At 40.6% G+C, this 24,174-nt stretch overlaps 1 protein-coding gene across 1 annotated transcript; it reads right to left on the bottom strand.

The window, feature by feature from the left end:
- Positions 1–2,176: 2,176 nt before the first annotated feature.
- Positions 2,177–23,674, bottom strand: LOC116523493 (vomeronasal type-2 receptor 26-like; the record flags this gene model as incomplete). The annotated part of the gene is made up of 3 exons (XM_032238609.1): positions 22,823–23,674; positions 5,112–5,238; positions 2,177–3,060 (listed from the first exon to the last, which is right to left on the bottom strand). Coding segments are annotated over exons 1-3 (1,863 nt in total), but the record flags the coding sequence as incomplete, so codon positions are not given.
- Positions 23,675–24,174: the final 500 nt, after the last annotated feature.

Raw genomic sequence — 24,174 nt, 5'->3', positions numbered from 1 at the left:
TTTCTCTAGACTAGCTAAACTGAATCCTCCCACTGGTCTTCATATGCTTTAGCCTCCAAGCCTTTACAGCTTCATATTATATATTGATTAGATTAGATTTTTACGAGATTAGATCATCACATTATATATGTTATGTCATGTCTTGTATTATTATTATAATATATTTATAATATCTTTATTGCCTTATTGCTTTTCATTTGTTTTGAAAGGATATGCCCAAACAACTTATTGAAACTTATCCTGGGAAGCGGCTGGCTGGCAAAGAAGCCTCCCAGATGCCGCCTCTGAGAGCCGCTTTGCAAATCATGCACTAAGAACATGTCGGTGACGGCAGCAGCATTTTCACCAAATGGAGGACTTGTGGCCTGTGGCCAGCTACCACCTCTTTGAGAGTCAGTATGCAAAGCATCGGGGCTAGTGAGTGGCGACAGGGGCACCTGTTTGGGAGTGTAGCCAGCCAGCTATGGCTACTGGTTCACTGAACTGGGCAAAATTTCCACCACCGGTTCAGGCAACCGGTGCCAACCGGCTGAATACCACCTCTGCTCTAAGGTCCCTTCCACCTGTGTTCTGATTGGTTATACTGCCATATTGGCATGATAAATGTAAATTGTTGTAGTATATAATTTTTTTAAACACTACACATAATGATAAATTAAAAATATGTTGGGAAATAGCTTATCCAGTATCCCAGACAACAGGCTCAGCATTTCCATACCCTCCATATTTTTATAGTTAAATTTTGCAAGTGATTTGTGAATCAGGGCCTGAGAGGCAGAAGGTAATAGTGAACTATGAGTTTTTCCATGTGAGGGAAAGAGATTCCTCAGCCTCCAAGGGCTTTAACTTTTCCATGCCAGAACACTCTGCAGTTCCAGCAGTTCCTCAGCAGTTACAAAGCAAACAGTAATTGGGGATACTTTGTGGCACACTAAGCTGATGAAATTTTAGGGCTGAATGATGGGGTTCGGTGTCATACATACATAGAAAAATATTTCACACGGAAGTAGATGAGGTTCTGGATATAAATAATAGGCCCTCCTCTTTTTATACCACTCATTAAGCCCTACTCCATTAATTCTATCACAATTGGTGAATATTCAAAAATTTACTGCTGCCTTTCTACCTATTTATATACTTGCATTTGCATGCTAGGTTGGTGGCAGGAACTGGAGCAAGTAATAGGAGCTCCACTGTGTCACCCAGGACTTGGGTCTCAAACCCAGCTGTCAGCTTTTCAGCTAACAAGCTCAGTACCTTTAATTACTGAGCCATTGTGTACTACTTTGGTCGGAAGATAGCAACATTCTGTGCACATCAGCTTATAGTCATGCTGAGCTCATGATCACAGAATTGTCTTTGGACAATGTTGGCTCTTTTCACTAAAAAGTGAACTTGAGCACCGTGCACTAGAATTGGACATGACTGGACAGGGAAAACCTTTATATTTATCTTTCTATATAATGCCTTCAAGTGGTGGCAGTATATATTCCTCTTGAATGAACAACTTTTTAAAATCTCAATGCAGTGTAGTGTTGTGAACAAGGCCCCTGAACAGTCTCATTCCCTGTTGCCAACCTCCCCTTCCAATTTTAGAATATCAGCCTTATAATGGTGGGGGCGCAGTGGCTCAGTGGCTAAAACGCTGAGCTTGTTAATCAGAAAGGTCAGCAATTTAGCAGTTTGAATCCCCAGTGCCGCATAACAGGCTGAGCTCCCATTACTTGTCTCAGCTTCTGCCAAACTTAGCAGTTCTAAAGCATGTAAAATGCAAGCAGAAAAAGAGGAACCACCTTTGGTGGAAAGGTAACAGTGTTCTGTACATGTTTGATATTTAGTTATGCCAAGTTAGTTATGTCACATGATCATGGAGACATATTCAGACAGCGCTGGCTCTTCGGCTTTGAAATGGAAATGAGCACTGCCCCCTAGAACATATGTGCGAGAGGAACCTTTACCTTTACCTTTAATGGTTGGACAAGGTTAAAACCAGAAGTCTACTGCCTTCTGTCAATAAAAAAACAAAGCATGTAGTTGAATTTTAGCTTTTATCAAACAATTTCAACATTAGAGAGTACTTTTCCATACACTTTCCATGCTCCGTGTCTTGTATAATTTTGTCCTTTAAATTCAAGTTCCTCATACACTTTACTTTTTTTTACTTTTTTCCTCTTCCTATAATATCTTTGTTATTTATTTCAGGCCTAATCAAAATAATATAACATTTGGGGAAAAAGATACAGCTCAGTAACCCAAAACTGGATGCTACTATGGAAAAGATCTCTACGGCCACCATATATTTTCCCTTTGTACTCAGATAAGTGGGAATGAAGGACAGCCAAACACTGCAAAATACTAACATGCTAAAAGTGATAAATTTGGCTTCATTAAAACTGTCAGGCAGCTTTCTTGCTAGGAAAGCCACTGTAAAGCTCATAATGGCCAAGAAGCCCATAAAACCTAAGACACAGTAGAACATAAATACAGATCCTTCATTGCATTCCAGAACAATTTCTGTAGTCATTGCTTGCATGTCCAAATCTGGGAAAGGGGGAGATACAGACAGCCATATAATACAAATGGTAACTTGAATAAATGAGCAACAAAGAATAATGGAGGTGACCATCCACTTCCCCATCAATTTCCTCATCCCTGATCCTGGCTTGATCGCCATGAAAGCCAGAACCACAAGGATGGTTTTAGCTAACACTGAAGAAACTGCCACAGAGAAAATGATGCTGAAGGCAGTTTGTCGTAGCAGGCAGGTTACCTTTTTTGGGTGGCCAATGAATAGGAAAACACAAAGGAAAGAAAGCAAGAGAGCAATGAGAAGAATGTAGCTGAGGTGCTGGTTGTTAGCCTTAACAATGGGGGTGTCCTGGTACTTGAGGAAAATCCAGAGCACTAGTAGTGTTAGGAGAGAAAAGGAAGAAGCAAGAATGACCAGACCACTCCCTAAAGGTTCTTCATAAGACAAGAAGCTCATTGTTTTTGGAATGCACAAACTGTGTTCTGGATCTGGATACTGATCTTGTGGACACTGGAAACAGATATCCATATCTGAAAAAGCAAGCAGACATATAATTGATCTCACTAACATTTCTACAAACAATGCTCAAATTTGTATGAATGTTCTAAGAAAACCTTCATAAGAGCCACAGTGACCCAGTGGTTAGAATGCAGTACTGCACGCTACTTCTGCTGACTGCCGGCTGCTTGCAATCTGGCAGATCGAATCTCATCAGGCTCAAGGTTGACTCAGCCTTCCACCCTTCCGAGGTTGGTAAAATGGGGACCCAGATTGTTGGGGGCAATAGGCTGACTCTGTAAACTGCTTAGAGAGGGCTGTAAAAGCACTGTGAAGCAGTATAGAAGTCTAAGTGCTATTGCTATTGCTATAAGCTTTCTCATACTATTAGATTTATAACATAAAAACAAAATGCACAGGTACAGTATAGGTGGCACCTTTCTCAATAGTAGTAACTGTGAGAGGGATCTTGAAGCCCTAGTGGACAACCATTTAAATAGGAGCCAGCTGTATGCAGCAGCTGCCAAAAAAGCCAACACAGTTTTAGGCTACATAAACAGAGGGATAGAATCAAGACCACGCAAAGTGTTAATACCACTTTATAATCCTTTGGTAAGGCCACACGTGGAATACTGCATTCAGTTTTGGTCACCACACTGTAGAAAATACATGGAGACTCTAGCAAGAGTGCAGAGATGATGAGGGGACTGGAGGCTAAAACATATGAAGAATAGTTGTAGGAACTGGGTATGTCTAGTTTAATGAAAAGAAGGACTAGGGGAGACATGATAGCAGTGTTCCAATATCTCAGGGGTGCCACAAAGAAGAGGGTGTCAAACTCTTCTCCAAGGCATCTGAGGGTAGAACAAGAAGCAATGGGTGGAAACTAATCAAGGAGAGAAGCAACTTAGAACTGAGGATAAATTTCCTGACAGTTAGAACAATGAATCAGTGGAACAGCTTGCCTCCGAAGTTGTGTATGCCCCAACACTGGAAGTCTTTAAGAAGATATTGGATAGCCATTTGTCTGAAATGGTATAGGGTTTCCTGCCTAGGCAGGGGGTTGGAGTAGAAGACCTTCAAGGTCCCTTACAACTCTGCTATTGTATTGTATTTCAAACCAACACATGATTTCCATTGTTTGATTATATAGGTAGTTTTTAACTTATGAACATAATTGAACCTGGCAATTATGGTTGTAAGTTGTGATAGTTATAAAGCAGGGTCATCATGTGACTGGAACTGATTTTACTGTGTTTTTGCAGTGGCCATTAAGTTAACACTGCATTCATAATCTGCACCCATCCTTTTGGCCTTTAACAAATGCTTGAGGACTTGGCTTTGCCAACTATAATTCTGCAGGTGGTTAGTTCTCCCCATCTTTGTTTTATTTGTGCATTGGAGCATCCCAAGAGTGCATAAATAAAACAGTTCAACCTTCTAAAAGATATGTAAAGAGACTTCATAAAACAGAGAGGAAGGTTAAGTGTTTAAGCAGCTAAAAGAACAAACATCAAAGTACAGAGTATATCAGTGGTGAAATCCTTCAAACTCTGCTCCTGGTTCAGTGAGTCTGCTACCAAATGTGTGATTTGCGTTCATCCGTGCTTGAGGAGTGCCCCACAATGCTAAAAAAGGAACATTTTGAAGCCTTCTGAAATTGCAAAGGTAAGTAGAATAGCAAGGGGGGGGGTGGACATCTGCTGTGCCACACGATTTAGATTAATTACAAAGCAGAAAATCCAATGATTCTAGCTAATATAAAACAGGCATTACAGCTGATCATCAGATATACCATTTCACTCAAACCGGTAGCATTTTTTTGCTATCGGTTCAGGCAAACTGGTCCGAAACAGTAGCATTTCACCCCTGGAGTATATGAAAGTGGGAAATTCTATAGATATTCTAGGTTATTCAGCCATCTCTACAGAGTTTTTGACACAAATGTTATATTGAATTATTGAGCCATGGCTTTCACATTAACTGCTCCATTAAATCCACCCATGCTGAAAGTTAATGTTAAATTTATGATAAGAATCTTAATGTGATGAAAGATCAAACTGTTATATTCTCTTACATTTACCTTTTTGGTTTGAAATCTGGCCTTCAGGACATGGGAAGCAATCATAGCAGCAAAATGGTTTGCCTTCCTTCTTTCTCTTGACTGAACCTGGATAGCAATTCTCATTACACACCGAACGGGGAAGTACCTATTCATAAATGAACAAAATAATACATTCTGGATTAGTGCACTTGAAATTGTGATTTTATTGGGGGGCTTCCTGGGGGCGTGGCCTGTTGCCGAGGAGGGCTCCACCGAGCTCCTCAGAGATCTGGTCTGTATATCTAAATAAGATCATAGATAGCACCCCTTTTTGGCTAAGAAAGGGGCAGGGAGGATAGCTCCGTAGACTAGGGTCTATTCGTAAGCCACAGCCTTTTTCTTTTTTTGGCTGTGGAAGAGATTAGATCCAGCCGAAGCGGAGCTTTTATCTCCGGCCAGTTCTTCTCAGCTGCCTTTTTTTTTTTTTTGGCAGCCCCAGACAGGCTAGCCCCCCCCAGGACAAAACAAAGTTTTTTTTCAAGCTAGATTTGATACGGGAGGGTACCACCCCTGTGAGATTTATGCTTTTATTACTATCTTAAATACCAGCACCATTCGTCTTAAAGACTTCTTTGTTTAAATAGACTTCAAAATGGCGATTTCTCTCCGTGGATGATTACTGGATGTACTTAGCCGGGCTTATCTTTCTGCAGACCGCTCCTTAACAAAATAAACTCTTTTTCTTTGGAAATAGAGGGGAGCGAAGCGCTGCTTACTTGTTTATTTATTATGGCACCTAGATCAAAGAAGCGTCTTGCTACAAATGTGTCTAAAGAATTTAAAGAATCTTTTTTGGAAATACAGCCTTTGTCTCCTACGCCCTCTACTGGAGAAGTTTTAACACAGGAATATCTCTTTAAAATCTTTAATGCCTTTAAGCAAGAACTTAAGGAATTTGTATTGCAACTTTATGATGATCTAAAATCTAAAGTTAATCAAATGAAGGCGAATACGTTTGCAGCCGTGTCTGCCCTGTCAGATTACTCTGCTGAAATAGAGAACAAATTGGAAAGTCTGGAGAAGGCTAATTTTGATTTGACTACCAATATTCAAATTTTACAAGAAAAAATTAGAAATAACGAAGAACAGCTTATGATGCTAAATTTTGATAGGAAGGCATTTTCAATAAGAGTCAGAGGATTCCGTGAAAAGCAGCAAGAGAATTTGAAACAGACCTTTGCTGAAGCCTTCAGCCATGCGCTGGGAAGCCCGGGACTTAACTTTGATTGGCAGATTCGGAAAATCTATCGCCAGAACTCATTGATAGCGGAACAGCGACAGCTCCCGAGGGACATAATTATACATTTCTCTACAAAAGAATCTAGAAACGCGATTGTGCAAAAGTTTCATAATAACAGTCTCCGAGTTGATGACCAGGACGTGATTGTCTTCAAAGATATACCTTTTCAGATGTTGAAAGCAAGAAGGGACTACACTTTTTTAACTAAAGAGCTTAGGAGTCAACAGATTCGATACAGATGGGAGGCCCCTGCCGGCATCACGGTTACATTTGAGAATCAAAGATTTCGTCTTAACTCTGTTTCGGAGGCTCAAGATTTCTATTCTAGGATTCTGAAGGCGGGACTTCCTGACGCGCTTGGAAGAGAGGAGAGACAAGCAGAAGGAGAAAGCAAACGGCTGGCCATGCGGCTGCAAGATGGAGGGGGTAGCCCCTCCTCCCTCGGAGAAGCAGAAGAACGCAGATCGAGAATTTAGATACTTCAAAAGACTTCCTAAAGTTGAGGACTGAATGGGGGTTTGAGACCTCTCTCCGGTAGAAAAAGTGGACTAATTTTTATCAGAAGGGAAAGCTGGGTGAAACTACTTTGAGCTAGATTCTAAAGTAACGTTAGCATAAATTTGATAGTGGTTAAAAGAATGCGGAATGATTTATGTTGTTTAAACTTTGTTAGAGGGGACTATTTTAAAATAGAAGGTTAACTGACTCTTGCTGAAAGTATTATTTGAATATGATCCATGCTATTTAACTTTTATTTGAAGGGAAAGTTGGTTGTAATAGTTCTGAGTTACATCTCAAATAAACGCTAGTATAAATTTGATAGTGGTAAATATTAGACAAGCATGAGATGAGGGTAAAATGCATGTGGAATGAACTACGTTATTTGAGGTAAATATCAGACAAGCAAGGGAAGAGGGCAAAATTTATGTTGTTTAAAGCTTATTAGAACAGGAAGCCGCTTGGGATTATCTTAAGATAACTGTAAAAAGAATGCGGAATGATTTATGTTGTTTAAACTTTGTTAGAAGCGACTACCTTAAAATAGAAGGTTAACTGACTCTTGTTGAAAGTATTATTGGAATATGTGGAATGATTCATGCTACAAATCGCTCTGAGTTATATTTTAAACAAATGGTAGTATAAATTTGATAGTGGTAAATATCAGACAAGTGGGGGATGAGGGTAAAATACATGTGGAATGAACTAGAAGGGGAAGTTGGTTGGAATTATCTTAAGATAGAAATTGATTCCTGTGTAAAGTAATATCTGATCTACGCTGCTTAACTTTACTAAGAAGGGGAAATCTGGTTAGATTATTTTGAATTACTGTTTGAAAAAGGGGTAAAGAAAGATCATTTACGTTGTTTAAATTTTACTAGAAGGGAAAGTTTGATTACTTGTCTGTAAAGTTATATTTGAATATATGGCATGAACCACGCTGCTTAAATCTTATTGGAAGGGATCATGAGGTTTAGGAAGGGAACGGGAGAGCCTACAGAAGGTCGGGGTAAATAGCAAAGAAGTAAGAGACGAGAATAAAACATAGATAGAATGATTTATACTATTTAAGCATAGATAAAGATGGGGGGCTGAGATCAACACAAAGAGTGGTTTCTTTTTTTCTTTTTTCTCTTTTCTCTTTTCTTTTTTTTCTTTTTTTTTTCTTTCTCTGCTTTTTTTTTCTTTTGATATATTACTTTTATTTTTTAATCCATATGTATACAAGATATTTTAGACAGAAGGTAATGCCAGGTGTGGGCCCTGGGAAGTCGGGAGGATTAGGGATGGGGATTGTGGGGGGTGGGGTGGGGGGGTGTTAACATAGTCTTAATAAGAACAAGAATGTATTTATATACGGTGGTTCTTTTTTTCTTTTATTTTTTTTTCCCCTTGGTTCATTTTACTTTTATCAGATCAAACAACACTCGAATAAAGGCATACACCAAGGAGGGAGGTAGAGGGAAAGAAGAGGGAGGAGTAAGGAAGGAGTAAGGGGAATGTAAGGAGGGTGTCCGGGGAGTAAGGGGAGAAGGAAGGTTTGAGGGGAAAGGGAAGTAGGAGGGGAGTGTTAGAGGGAGAAAGGAAAGTTGGAGGGGGTAGATGGGGTGTATGGAGGATGAGTTGTGTTTCCTTTTTATTTGTTCGTTTTATTCCCTTTTTCTTTTTTTTTCTTTTCTTATAGTAAATACCCTGTATATAAATGATTGCAAATGGAATGTGAAAATTGAATAAAATATTTTATACTCGAAATTGTGATTTTATTTATTTCAAAATGACTGGTTTAGTTAAATTTAATAGCTGTCTTTCACAGTATTCTTTTCAAATTTGGATACTGTCCCCTTTGTAAACAAATTACTGGGCTACATAGACAGATTACCTATCTAGAATCTCTAATCTGTGCTCTCCGAGCAGAAATTAGGTGTCCAATTCAGCCATTTCACTCTACGGAGATGCCATGCTATCAGCCCCCCCCCCCCCCCTGCAAAGATCCCGCAGGAGTAGAGCAGTCTGGACAATCGTGGGATCAGGCAGGGTGAGAGCTGTGAATGATAAACACAAAGTTTTTGCTGTGACCCAGGATAACAGATATACAGCCCTTGCTGACCCTAATGGGTACACTAAATAGAACAGGTCAAGTTAGTTGTGATAATGATGACTCAAATAAGCAGGGGATCGTGGTCCAAAATGAAGAACTTACTTTGGAAAGGCGAAATGGGGAACCAGGTATTATACATCAGTTGCACAAGAAGAGCAAGGTATGCAAAAAGAGAAGTCAACTTCTTGTTGGTGATTCAATCATAAGGGATGTAAATTTAGGAAAGGATATGGAAGTTTTAAAAGAGGTCAGGTGTCTGCCAGGTGCTACTGCCAGCAGAGACAAGAGGTGTATTCTTAAGATCGTCAAGAATGCAAGTAAGGACTGTGATGTTGATGCTATTATACATCTTGGCACAAATGATCTGTCCCTAAAAGATGTAATTTCTATGAAGAATAATTTCCAGAGATTGGGGTATGAACTTAGTAGTATAGGTTGTAGGCTTATCTTTTCAGAGATTTTACCAGTATATAAGAAACAAAAAGGGAAGGGCCAGCATGTAACAGAGTTTAAGGTGTGGCTAAAGGCGTGGTGTAAAAGGGAAAGCTTTGGTTTTATTAGCCATGATGCCTACAGCTGGTCCAATGAAAAACTGTACAAAAGAGATGGTTTGCACCCATCCAAAAAAGGGACTGAGTTACTTGGCATTAAATTCACAGATTTTCTGGATAAACATTTAAACAGCAGGGACAAAGAATTAATTGATACAGAATATTTCTGTCCCCAGCAATCAAAAATTCATAGGGTTATCAGTGCATGTAACACAGATGTTTGTGCGGGTAAGATTATCACTCCCGCTGTCAAGCAAAACCAAGCATTTAATAGTGAGTGCCATACCGTGTGCATGAATCATACAATCATATCAATAAACTGTACACTTCGGCCCCTCTACAGCTGTGATATCAGGCATGTTGTGCTCCAAATGATGATCTGTTTGTATTTGAAAGTCTTCACCTTCTCATTTTCGATAACCTTTTCCACTTTATGTTTCCATGATTTCTGGATATGGGTAAATCATATTTTTTACATAATGACCAGTGGATTAATTTAGTAACTCGGTCATGTCTAGCTTTGTAATCAGTTTGTGCAATTTTGCTGCATTCACATATTAAATGTGAAACAGTTTTGACTTTATTATTGCAAAGTCTTTGGGTTGTCAGTGGATTTTTGTATCTTCATTTTCATGGCATTGGTTTGTAGTGCTTGTTCTTGAGCAGCCATTATTAAACCTTCTGTTTCTTTCTTGATAGTTCCCATCTTAAGCCATGTCCATGTCAAGATGTCATCACATTTTCATTCAATCTTTTTCAAGTGCTGTCCATGCAAAGCTTTGGTTTTCCATCTATTTAATCTGTCATCCAGCTGTTTTTCCTTATATTCTGCCTTTATTTCTGTTGTTTTTATGCTGTTCTCCATTTTCACATTTACAGCAATTTTTCTGTACTTTGGTTCACATAATCATTCAAACTTCATTTTTCTTTTTCTAAAGTTTAATTGTTTATGGTTCATGGTTCATGGTTCATGGTTCATGGTTCATTATTCATTATTCATTATTCATTATTCATTATTCATTATTCATTATTCATAGCAATAGCAATAGCAATAGCAATAGCAATAGCAATTAGACTTATATACCGCTTCATAGGGCTTTCAGCCCTCTCTAAGCAGTTTATAGAGTCAGCATATTGCCCCCAACAATCCGGGTCCTCATTTTACCCACCTCAGAAGGGTGGAAGGCTGAGTCAACCCTGAGCTGGTGAAATTTGAACAGCCAAACTGCTGAACTGCAGTCAGCTGAAGTAGCCTTATTTGGTATTTGATATTTGGTATTCATTATTCATTATTCATTATTCATTATTCATTATTCATTATTCATTATTCATTATTCATTATTCATTATTCATTATTCATTATTCATTATTCAATTAATCTTTGGTGAGATTCACAGCCTTTGGGGCTGGTTGGTAGCTGAACAGCTCAAGTCCTAACTAAGGACCTAGGAACTGTTAATTTAGATTCAGAGGATATAAGCTTTAACAAGTAGGGTGGTTTTTTGTGGAATCAGAATGGTCAAGTCTGATAAATTTAAAATTTTCAAATAGCGAGGTAGCCCTTTGAGTATTGCTCCAAGGGCTCCAATTGCAATCGGGACAACACATGATTTCTTTTTCCACAGTCACTCAACCTCAATTTGAAAATCCTGATACTTTGTGATTTTTTCTTGCTGTTTATCTTCAATTTGTGCATCTCCAGGTATTGCAATGTCAATGAACCATACTTTTTTCTTTTCAACTATTGTTATGTCAGGTGTGTTGTGGGCCAAGTGCCTGTCAGTCTGGATTCTGAAGTCCCACAAGATCTTGACTTTCTCATTCTCTAAAACCTTCTGAACCGGATGTTCTCAGTGGTTTTTACTGTACTCAAATCTAAACTTTTGATACAATTTTCAGTGAATGATCTTAGCAACGCGATCATGGCGTTGTAGGTTGTCAGTTTGTGAAATTTTGCTACACCCACTGATCAAGTGGTCAACTGTCTCGTCTTTCTCATTACAGAGGCGACACTTGCTGTTGATGGTAACATGTTGAATTTTTGCCTTCATGTAGTTTGTGGCTATGGCTTGTTCTTGAGCTGTCAAAATAAAGCCTTCTGTTTCTTTTTTCAGTGCTCCTGAATCATTACTTCCTTAAGCATTGGTTCTTCACTTTTCTGGATATAATCATTCAAAGTGTGTTTTTCTTCCTCCATAGTCTGTTTTACTTGTAGGAGTCCTCGACCACCCTCTGCTCTTGGTAGATATTATTATTATTGTTATTGTTGATGATGATGATGTTGTTATTGTTATTTTACTGCAAAGGAACATTGCAGTTCTAATATTGATTCAAGGCATGTGAACCTGACTTAAACATTCGGCCCTGTGAAATTATTTCAAAATTTGCTATGGCTACCACATTAGTAAAATGTCATAATCATTGAGTATCTGAGTATTATTGTTTTAATTTTTTGCAGTATCCTGATCAGGTTTCAATTCTGAGAAACTTCCATCATGGAGAAAAAACAAACTTTTTTTTATTAAATCCAAGTCATGAAAAAAAAATCTCAAGAGCACCTTTTAAATCTTATAGAATTGTATCCACCACATTTACTGTGTCTGGATTTTGTTGCTTTAATATGCATTTTTAATTATTACATGTTATGCCTCCAAAAGCCAAGGTGATAGGTGAGAATAATGGAGGTGACCATCCATTTCTCCACCCATTTCCTCATCCCAGATCCTGGTGTGGTGATCATGAAGGCCAGAACCACAAGTATGGTTTTGGCTAACATTAAAGAAACTAAAGAAAGGGACATGGTGGCTCAGTGGGTAAGACGCTGAGCTTGTCAAACAGAAGGGTTGACCGTTTGGCGGTTTGAATCCCTAGTGCCACATAATGGGATGAGCTCCTGTTACTTGTCCCAGCTTCTGCCAACCTAGCAGTTCGAAAGCATGTAAAAATGCAAGTAGAAAAATATGAACCACCTTTGGAGGGAAGGTAACAGCGGTCTGTAGTGTCTGGCCACATGACCATGGATAGGTCTTCAGACAGTGCTGGCTCTTTGGCTTAGAAATGGAGATGAGCACCACCCACTAGAGTCATGAATTACTAGCACATATGTGCGAGGGGAATCTTTACCTTTACTTTTAAAGAAACTGCCAAAGGTAGTGTCATTGAAGGCAGGTTACTTTTGAGGGGAAGAATTTACCTTGTTAAACTCATTGGGCCATATAATACCATCATCATAAATAGAGAAAATTTCCTCTGGTAGAGCCTTGGGATCTATTTTTTCAACTTTGATTCTTTGGAAGGATAGATTTGGAAATGTGATCCAATTGATAATATCAAATCCAACCAGGATTTCACCATTTTGGTCAAAAGAAATTTCTTCTCCAGCACTGTTGTTAAATAAGACTCCTCTCAGAAAGTGGTGCAGCTAAATCAGTGAAGAAAATGAAATAAATGCATAAGGTTAAAAGATGTACAGATTTGTTTTTTTTTTTAAAAAAATCTGTTTAATTTAGCAAAATCATTGAAATCCATAGGAGCTGAGTTAAATGCTGTTCTAAGGTCCATTAAATTCAAGAAGTATGCCTTATTTATGATCACTAAAAATGTGAACTATGTACCTTTCTTCTATTGCTTCAGATATGGGGCCACCACACCCAGGGTATTCAAGGTTTTTGATAGTCACAACAATAAAATAGCTAAGGTACAATTTTAACCAAATAATAAGTAACATGTGATTCCCGAAAATTAAATCACAGAAAAAAAATAAGAAAGCACCAATATAAAATTTAATTAAAAACATCAATATATGTAGACCAAATGACAAACATTTAGTTCTGCAGAATTAATTTGAAATTTTGAATGCATTAGAAATTTAGACAAAGATCAGGAGACTGTTTTTGCAGTCCAGATTTTTGCTAAAAAGTAGTGAAAGCTGAGACGCTGAGTTGGAATTGACAGTGTGAATAACTTGAACGAAAGTGGCCACAGTGAGAATGAAAACCCAGCGTGGACAATAGAAGTGGGACATAGTAACTGCTGAGAAGACTTGGAAAGCACATAAAGGATTATTTAACAGTCGGGTTGGTTGTTGATTTTTTTCTTTTTGCTCTTCCTTCTACTCCTTTGTTTTTCCAAAGAATAGCTGAACTTTGAGCTTTGAAGAGTTTCAACTGTGAACAATAAACTCAGGTAACAAAGGGAGCAAGCACTCTTTTTCTTTTTGGAGGGGACACATTATGAATATACGGGATAGATAGATAGATAGATAGATAGATAGATAGATAGATAGATAGATAGATAGATAGATAGATACTAATTACTAGAACTGAGTACCTGTATAACTGATACAATTGAGAGACATCTATTTGTATAAGATAACAGTGTGATATATAACTATGAAATATAATAATTAAGGATCAAAAACAGAATAGAATAATATATAGGAATGTTTAGATATTGAAATATGATATTAAGGAAGGTTAATTATTGTTAAATATTGGGATATACAATTATTGATACCACTGATATTGCTGATAAAGTAGAAGTAAAATAGAATCTGTATGTAATTGTGGGCAAGGATAAATAGAGGGATAAAGATGGCAACTTCAGTAAAGTTAGGGGAAAAAAACAACATCCAACCCTGCTTCAACAACATCCTCCCCCTCAGATCAAAGATCAATTGAGAGTGCATTGGGGCTGGAGAAAGGCGGAACAATGGCAGGAACAACAGGACCAGCACCAACAATGCAGAGTATGCAATTGATGATGCAAGAGACATTGACGCAAAACCAAGAAGTGACGGCTACAAATCATGAAGGGAATTCATGAAAAACGTACACAATACCAATTTTTAATAAATCAGTTAAATAAAAACAGAATAATGTACAGATGGTTGGTACCAGAAGGGGTACTGATATCTTGGCAAGGAAAAAGATATAAGAGAATATAGAAGAAGCGCAGAAAGTCTATGAAAAACACTGCACATGGAAGAAGAACAAGGAAGTAAAGAGGACCTAGAAAGTAGAAGTCAAAAGGAAGAAACATCAGAAGACAAGGAAAGAAACAGGAAAGAAGAACAGAGGCAAGAAAGAGAGAGAGCAGAAAGGGAAGGTGCGAGAGAGAAAACTCAGATACAAACCAGAAGCAACAAAAAACACCCCATATAAAGATGGATCAGGAAATAACAATTATCTTGTTAAACTTGAATGGACTGAACACACCAAAAAAAGAGCGCAGATGTTTAATAAACTTAAGAAGCTGAAGGCAGATATAACTTGTATACAGGAAGTGCATATTAAAAGGGAACATAGGAATTTACTGGAAAACAAAAAAAGTAGGGAAATTATATACAGCACCGGCAGATTAAAAAAAAGAGGGATAGCAACCTATATAAAGGAAAAAATAAACTCCAAAGAAGTTTACTCTGATGAAGAAGGATGCTAATGATTGAATTAGAGGCGACAGAAAAACCGATATTATTAATAGTCATATATGCACCAAATCAGAAACAAGAGGAATTCTATAGGAAATTACACAACAAAATAAATAATTAGAATATGAAAATATTTGCTTAATTGGTGATTATAATGCAATAGTGGATAAAAAAATGGACTATGAAAGCAAAAAAGAAAAATAAAACAAGAAAATACGTTGCCCAAATCCTTTTTTGAAATTGCAATGGAATATAAACTACATGATATTTGGAGAGAAAGGCACAAAACAAGAAAGCAATATACCTTTTATTCGAACCCCCATCAGTTCCTATCAAGAATTGACATGGCCTGGATTTCATCTGGTCTATGTAATCAATTAGATGAAATTGAAATAGAAACAAATGAGTGGGCAGATCATAATCCAATTAAATTAAGATGGAAAGATCAAAGAAGAAGAAAAAGATGGATGATTAATACAAATATTGTAAATGAAATAGAATACACTCAAATGCTGGAGAAAGAATTAAAACTATTCTTTAGAATAAATAAAAAAGAAGACAAATTCAAAATTTCTGGGATACATGGCGAGAAAAACTAGAAAACAAAAAGAGCAACAAGAATGTATGCAAAAAGAACTCATGGAAGCCGAAGCTGAACTACAGAAAGACCCAAAGAATAAAATTAAAAAAGAAAAAAGAGATGATAAAACATAAGATCAACTTAATAACTCAAAAGGAATTAGCACAGAAAATTAAAGCGGCCAGACAAAATTACTTTGAACAAGCCAACAAACCTGGACAATGGCTGGCATACAGATTGAAGAATGAAAGTGAAAAAAGGATGATATACCAATTAAAAGATAATGAGGGAAGAAGTCAATACAAAGTGGAAGAAAAGAAGCATATTATTCATAAATACTTTGCAAAACTATAAGCGCAAGATAGTATGGAGGAAATCAAGATAAAACATTATTTAAACACAGAAAAGATAACATCAATTTCAAAAGAACAAAGTGAGGCGATAAACAGGCCAATAACATTAGACAAAGTGGAATTGGTCCTGAAAAACCAGAAAAATAATTAAACCCCAGGATCAGACGGAATACCGATGGAGCTATACAAATATAATAAAATAATATTGGAAAAGCTAGGAGTGGAAATGTTTAACAAAGTTTTAGGAAAAGCCAAGATGCCTGACTCATGGATGGAAGCAATAATATCACTAATCCCGAAAGAAGAAACCAATCTACAAGAAATCCAAAACTACAGACCAATTTCATTACCAAATTCCGATTATAAAATATTTGCAGCAATTATGGCAGGAAGAATTAAACAGGTTTTAAATGAATGAATACACCTGGATCAAAACAGATATTTACCTCATAGAATACAAGAAAAATAATTAAAAATAATACAAGACATACTAGACATAATAGAATATTACGAGGCACATCCAGAAAAACAAATGGTACTGGTTTTCCTTGATGCACAAAAAGCATTCGTCAATGTAATTTGGAAATTTACAATAACACTATTAGACAGGTTAAATTCAGAAGAAAATTTACAAAAATGATAGAAAAACTTTATAACAGTCAGACAGCCAAAGTTCTGATGAATGGAGAACTAACAGAGAAGATCGAAATAAGAAAGGGAGTCAGATAGGGTTGCCCCCTCTCTCCTTTGCTGTTCAAATTAACCCTGAAAATTTTATTAAATGAAATTAGGAAGGAACAGGGAATAAAAGGTTTGAGACTCAAAAATGAAGAATATAAGACCCAAGCTTATGCCGATGACCTAGTATTTACTCTAGAAGATCCATTAGAATCCAGTCTGAAATTAATTAAAAAATTAGAAGAATATGGCGAAGTGGCAGGATTAAAAATCAATAAAGGCGAAACAAAAATGATAACCAAGAATATGACAAAAAAGCAAGAGGAGGAACTGTGTGTGTGTATGTGTGTGTGTATACGTGTACATATACATAGATACATACATACATACATGCATGTATGCATGTATGTATATATGTATCAAAGTGGTTTAAATTTACTAGAGGTGATCAGCCAATATAGCAGACAGACGAGTAAGATAAGAGGGTTAAGAATGGTGAAATGCAAATGAAATATAATAGAAGGGGAAACAATATAAGGTGAGTGATATCGATTGGCAATTGCTATTAGAAAGAACAGGAAGCTCCTGTTCGTATTGTATTGTGTAAATGTGGTGTACGTCTTAAGGTTTTTTTTGTGTGTATTTTATGTTTGTAAATAAAATTTAAAAAAGAAAAAAGAAATTTAGACAAAGACCAAATAGATACCTGCCAAAGATGTTGATGTAGAAAACACCTCCCTTTTTTCATTGTTGATATAAAGCATATGCCATAATATATCAAAATATTATAAGCATACTATATGGGTATATCTCTTTAACAGTATTGCAGTCAATCAAACCAGTTAGTCCTAGAGGTGATCAATCCTGACTGCTCTTTAGAAGACCAGATCCTGAAATTGAAACTCAAATACTCTGACCAGGAGGAAGGACTCACTGGAGAAGAGCTGGGAAAGATGGAGGGCAAAAGAAGAAGGGGATGACAGAGAATGAAGTGGCTGGATGAAGTCACTGAAGCAGTAGGTGAGCTTAAATGAACTCCAGAGGATGGTAGAAGACAGGAAGGCCTGGAGGAATGTTGTCCAGGGGTTGTGATGGGTTGGACACAACTTCACAAATAATAACAACAACAACATATAACAGTATAAATATACTATGTGTTCTGATCCCTCTCGTCCCACACCAACACACACTCTGAGACAAAGATAAGTTACGGCATTTAATTAACAGACAGACAGGTCCTTGGCAGCAAACCGGCACAGAAAAGCTTGGGCAGCAATCCAGCACAGATAAGGCTTGGCAGCAATCCAGCCTGCCAAGCTCACAATAATGTTCTCCGACATTAATTCCTGAGTTGACTTCTGCAAGAGGGGCGTGTGCACAAGTAGTCCTTTTACAGTCTGGAGAGGAGCCTAATGATCACCAGATGAGTGCAATTACCTCCTGTACTTGCGCAACTGTTCCTGACGCCTATTAGCTCTTCAGTGCCGGGCACAGTGTATACACTGTGTAGTGTATTTATAAAGATATACCAACTGTGTTTCTTCTTCTCCTGGATGACAATGACTTTGGTATCTTTGAAAGACGATGAAATGAAAAGAATACTTAGATACCAAAACACTTATTTTGGGATTGATTGATTGATTGATTCAGCCATCCATCCATCCATTTTCATTCATTCATTCCACTTGATTGGGCACCCAACACATCTTGACTATTTGCAGCATAAAATGTAATTATTAAAAATGCATGTTTAAACAACAAAATAGATTAGATTAGATTAGATTAGATTGTTTATTTGTATGCCGCCCTTTTCCCTGGGGGGACTCAGGGCGGCTCACAATCAAAAGGAAGGGGGGGGAAACAGACTTTTACATATAGGACAGTACATGATTAAAACACAACATTCATACCATTCGGGCGGGTTACAATCTTTAGCCCCAGGCCTGACGAGATAGCCAGATTCTAAGGGCTGTGCGGAAGGTCTGGAGGGTGGTGAGGATACGAAGCTCCACGGGGAGATCGTTCCATTGGGTCGGGGCTACCACTGAGAAGGCTCTCCTCCGCGTGGTGGCCAGTCGGCATTGGCCAGCGGATGGAACTTGGAGGAGGCCTAAACGATGAGATCTAATGGGTCGTGTGGAGGTGATCGGCAGTAGGCGGTCTCTCAAGTACCCAGATCCACTACCATGAAGGGCTTTATAGGTGGCAAGTAGCACCTTGAAGCATATCCGGAGATTGACAGGTAGCCAGCGCAGCTCACGGAGGATAGGTGTTATGTGGGTGAAGCGAGGTGCACCCACAATCGCTCACACGGCTGCATTCTGGACTAGCTGAAGTCGCCGAATACTCCTCAAGGGCAGCCCCATGTAGAGCACATTGCAGTACTCCAGCCTAGAGGTCACAAGGGCACGAGTGACTGTTGTGAGAGCCTCCCGGTTCAGGTAGGGGTGCAACTGGTGCACCAGGTGAACCTGGGCAAATGCCCCCCTGATCACAGCTGACAAATGGTGTTCGAAAGTCAGCTGTGGGTCCAGGAGGACTCACAAGTTGCGGACCCTGTCTGAGGGGTATAATATTTGACCCCCCAGCCTGAGAGATGGAATATTTGCCAAATTGGTGGGAGGGAAACACAACAGCCACTCGGTCTTATCCGGGTTGAGCACGAGTTTGTTAGCCCTCATCCAGTCCCTAACAGCTTCAAGTCCCTGGTTCATAACATCCACCGCTTCATTGAGTTGGCACGAGGCGGACAGATACAGCTAGGTATCGTCTGCATACTGGTGGTATTTTATCCCGTACCGCCGAATGATCTCGCCCAGCGGTTTCATGTAGATGTTGAAAAGTAGGGGAGACAGGACCGAACCCTGCGGCACCCCATATGTTAGGGGCCTAGGGTTCGATCTCTGCCCCCCAACTAACACCGACTGCGACCTGTCCGAGAGGTAAGAGGAGAACCACTGCAAAACAGTGCCTCCCACCCCCACCTCTCGCACTCGTCGCAGAAGGATACCATGGTCGATGGTATCGAAAGCCACTGAGAGGTCAAGGAGAACCAGGATGGAGGCGTGGCCTCGATCCCTGGCTCTCCAGAGGTCATCGGTAAATGCGACCAAAGTGGTTTCTGTGCTGTAGCCAGGTCTGAAGCCGGACTGGAATGGGTCAAGATAGCTGGCTTCCTCCAAGGCCCGCTGGAGCTGAAAGGCCACCACCTTCTCAACAACCTTCCCCACAAAGGGGAGGTTGGAGACTGGACGGTAATTGTTAAGAACAATTGGATCCAAAGATGGTTGGATCCAAAGATGGTTTCTTCAGGAGGGGTCTCACCACCGCCGCTTTGAGTGCGGGGGGAAAGACCCCCTCCCGAAGGGAGGCGGTAACAACTGCCTGGATCCAGCCCCGTGTCACCTCCCTGCTGTTGACAACCAGCCAGGAGGGGCACGGGTCCAGTACACATGTGGAGGCACTCACAGCTCTCATGGCCTTGTCCACGTCCCCAGGGGCAACATCCTGAAACTCAACCCAGCGATGGTCTACCAGATTATCCCCTTGTGCCTCGGCTGGATCTGCAGAATCGGAGTCCAACTCCGACCGAAACCAAGCAACTTTGTCCACCAAGAACTGGACGTACTCTTCAGCCCTACCCTGCAAGGGGTCCCCCGTATCCCTCCTATTTAGGAGGGAACGGGTTATCCTAAACAGGGCGGCTGGCGCGACTCGGCGGAGGCAATCAAGGTGGCAATATAAGATCTTTTTGCCATCCTAATTGCCCTGATGTAATCCTTGATGCACGATGTTAAAAGTGCTTGGCTCAATTCGGATTTGTTGGATCTCCACGAGTGCTCTAGGCGTCTCTTCCGGTGCTTCCTCTCCTGGAGTTCCTCGGTGAACCAAGGGGGCCTCCTGGATCCACAGCCTTTGAGCGGCTGTAGTGGCGCAATCCGGTCAAGGGACCCCGTCGCTGCCGAGTTCCAGGCAGCAACCAGGGTCTCCACCAGACTGTGGGCGAGAGTATCAGGAATAGCCCCAAGCTCCGTCTGGAACCTCAAGGGGTCCATAAGTTGCCTGGGGCGGAACCATCTGGTCGGTTCCTCCTCCCTACAGCAGAGGTTTGGCCTCCGAAAGTCAAGCCTCAGTAGGCAATGGTCTGACCACGACAGGGGTATGATCTCATTACCTCTCAGACCAAGATCACAAGTCCACTGCTCCGAGAGGAATACGAGGTCGAGCGTGTGACCTGCTGAATGGGTTGGGCCCCGAATTACCTGGGTCAAGCCCATGGCTGTCATGGAAGCCATGAACTCCTGCACTCCATCAGAGTGTTCACCGAGCGAAGGCAAATTGAAATCCCCCAGAACCATAAGCCTGGGGAACTCAATTGCCAGCTCAGCTACCGACTCGAGGAGCGAGGGGAGGGCTGCTGCAACGCTGTTGGGAGGCAGGTACGTTAACAGCAAACCCACTTGACCCTTGAGGTCCAACTTCACCAGCAGGGACTCACACCCGACAAGCTCCGGAGCAGGGATCCTACGAGGTACTAGAGACTCTCAGATAACAATAGCCACACCTCCACCCCTTCCCTGGGCTCTCGGCTGATGAAGCACCTGAAAACCTTCTGGGCACATCTCTACGAGGGGGACTCCTCCCTCCGGGCCCAGCCAGGTTTCAGTAATACATGCCAGGTCTGCCCTCTTGTCTAAAATTAAGTCCCGGACGAGGGGAGCCTTACGAACTACAGACCTGGCATTTAGCGACAACAGCCTGAGACCAGGGTCCTGATTACTCGCGCCATCTGGCCTTGGAGTGGGACTCATAGGGCGTAATAGTTAAAACACATAAAATACAACGGTAATGGAATAATAAAAAGTGGGCCATTCATTCAATCACAAGCAAATCTCATACACTCACCATGCCAGTTAAAAATTGCGCAGTTGTAATGTATAGCAGTATGAGAAGGAGGAGGGGAGAGGTATTCCACTCCTCTCCCTTCCTATGGCAATTAGTTGATAAGATAGTTACGAGCCCAGCTCCAATCCACTGAGGGTATACAGAGGGGGGGGGTGGCGTTTCCCCCCTCTAATAAGGTCAAAAAGTCCCAGAAGTCTAGATGGTTAAAAGGGCTGCCAAGGGTGTTGAATCCGGGTTGCCAAAAGTGTAGCAAAGCGTAGGGTCTGGGTGGCTGGAGTAATGTCACTGGGGCAGCAAGGGGTGATGCTGATTGAGCCGGTATAGTTTGTTTGTAGGTGTAAAACTCTGACGACTGCGATTGTAGGCAGGATGGGTATGTGCCAATTGAGAAGATGGTAAAGATGACAGAACAACGGCAAAGAGATGTGAAAGGCACCAATAGTGGCCACTGGGGGGAGTCCAAGCTCCCAGCACGCTGCCTCTCCGGAGTAATAGTGCCTGATGTAAGGTGACTCAGTAAATAGCAATAATACTGGTCAGCACAGCACTCCTGAGGCAGTGGCAGCAGCTGGTAGTACTGGCCGCCACAGAGGGCCCATCATTGAATTTCCAAAGTTCCAGTCCCAATCCAAGCAGTCCCAGTCCAAACAGGCAAACAGTCAGACAATGCAAAGCCCCGCAGGAACAGCGGCGAGATGGAAGAGAAACGCCGCGCCAGGATACAGGGGGGGGGGGGAGTCAGCAGAGTTGCGGTGGGGACAGGAAACCATTTCCTCTGTCTCCCAGTCCGGACCAGGCATCTCTCCTGGGCTCCCCACCCCCTCTTCGGGGCACAGGTCGACCCCTCAGTGCTGCCCGGCCAGAGAAGAAATTCGGCACCTCTCAAGCAGCGGGGCCGAAGCTGCCGCCCCTTGTACAGAGCCGCCACCGCCGCTTCCCAGCTGATTCCAACGGGCCGATGAGAAAAACCACGCCAGGGGAGGCAACGTCCCGGAGCCGCTCAAGGGCAGCCCCCTCCTCAAACAGCCGCCTCCCTGGAGAGCCCGAACGCTGGCGTCCCACAGGAACCCCTCAGTTACCATGTCAAAATAAGTTGGCAGCCAAAGATTCGAGTCAATGCACTATTGTACATTACTCATTGCAGGTTTAATAAATTTTCTGGCCCAATATTTGAGAGAAAAGCCTGTGGAGAGCCTCAGGAAAAGGGCCTTTTATTAGTTCAGTCACTTTGCATAAATGCTGCAAAGATATTGTATGCAAATTTCTCTCCCCTCCTCCCTTCTTCTCTCCATATCAATTTAGAAACTGCCCATATCCTGCCCAAACTTTGATTTTACATGATTATAACAAAGTAATTACTTGATATGGATATTGATTGAAATTGATCCTCCCTTTAATCATCATTGTTCTGTCTTGCAATGTGGATGAAAGCATGTCACGCAAAGCATGTGCCACTGTATAGACAGCATTATAGATGCTGTAGCTGTGGCCTGTCATGCTCATTTCATAAACAGATTCAGGAAGGGATTCCAGCTTTTCTTTTCCAGTGCATAGCTTCTCATTCTGTGGATCTTTTTCAGAGAATGAACAAAGAAATGCCTGTTCCCAGAAAGTCCTAATGAAGCCATCTTCTTTTTCTGAAACAGGGTTTCTGATCTGAACAAATTGCTGGAAACCTAGAACTTCCTTTGATTGAACTGCAAATGACATAGCGCCATGGAGGAAATATATCCCTGAATTTCTTTGAATGGGTAAAGAAGTGAAGTCCATCTGGGCTGTCATAATCAAGACTTTATTCTTAATCACTACTGGCCTATCTCCAAATGTTGAGAGATGGAGCAGCAGTCTCAAAATCATCATGGTATGAATTTCTCCATGGATGAACCAAATAGTAGCAGTTTTCTCCATGAGAATGTTTAAAGTTCCAAAGCCTTCTTCAAACATCTGATCAAAGCCAGTAAGATAAGTTAATTGAGGCAACTTTTCTATAAACTCAAAGCATATGCCTTTTTGGGAATAGGTAGGAAGCACATTTTGTACAAAGGTTTCTGCATTATCATCATCTAGAGTGATCACACCGATCCAGATCCAATGAAAATGAAGCAGCAATTGTAGAATCCCTTTGTATTGATAATCCCCTTTTAGGAACATCTGGTAAAAGACAGCATCCTGCATTTTCTTATTCACCACTGCAGCAGATCCATATGCCATCTCAAAAGAAATGAAAGAAAAGAGCAGTTAAGTCTCCAAGATTGTAGCTCTTTTTTGGTCAGCTATGTGCTTTCAGTAGCAATAGCAATAGCACACAGTGTTATATACTGCTTCATAATGCATTACAGTCCTCTCTAAGTGGTTTACAGAGTCAGCATAATCCCTCCCCGCAACAATCTCATTTTACTGACCTCAGAAAGATGGAAGCCTGAGTCCACCTTGAACCAGTCAGGATCAAACTCCTAGCAGTGCACAGAGTTAACCTGCAATACTGCAGTCTAACAACTGCACCACCACAGCTCTTCAAGTATATCTCCAAGATTTATGACTGCATATCTTCTGATTCACCTAACATGATAATAATATGATGCTACCACCATACTGGATCTTATTACAGGAGGAGATGAATTAGCATACGGAAAAGAAGTCTGAAGTTATCCACATGGTGCTCAGAAAACAATTTGCATCCCAAACACCAGTAAGACAAAGGAGATGGTGAT

This window comes from Thamnophis elegans, unplaced genomic scaffold (genome assembly GCF_009769535.1).
Source record: "Thamnophis elegans isolate rThaEle1 unplaced genomic scaffold, rThaEle1.pri scaffold_38_arrow_ctg1, whole genome shotgun sequence".
Lineage (NCBI taxonomy): Eukaryota > Metazoa > Chordata > Lepidosauria > Squamata > Colubridae > Thamnophis > Thamnophis elegans.
Note: the sequence above shows the minus strand (reverse complement) of the source record. Positions and strands in the feature narration are given on the sequence as shown.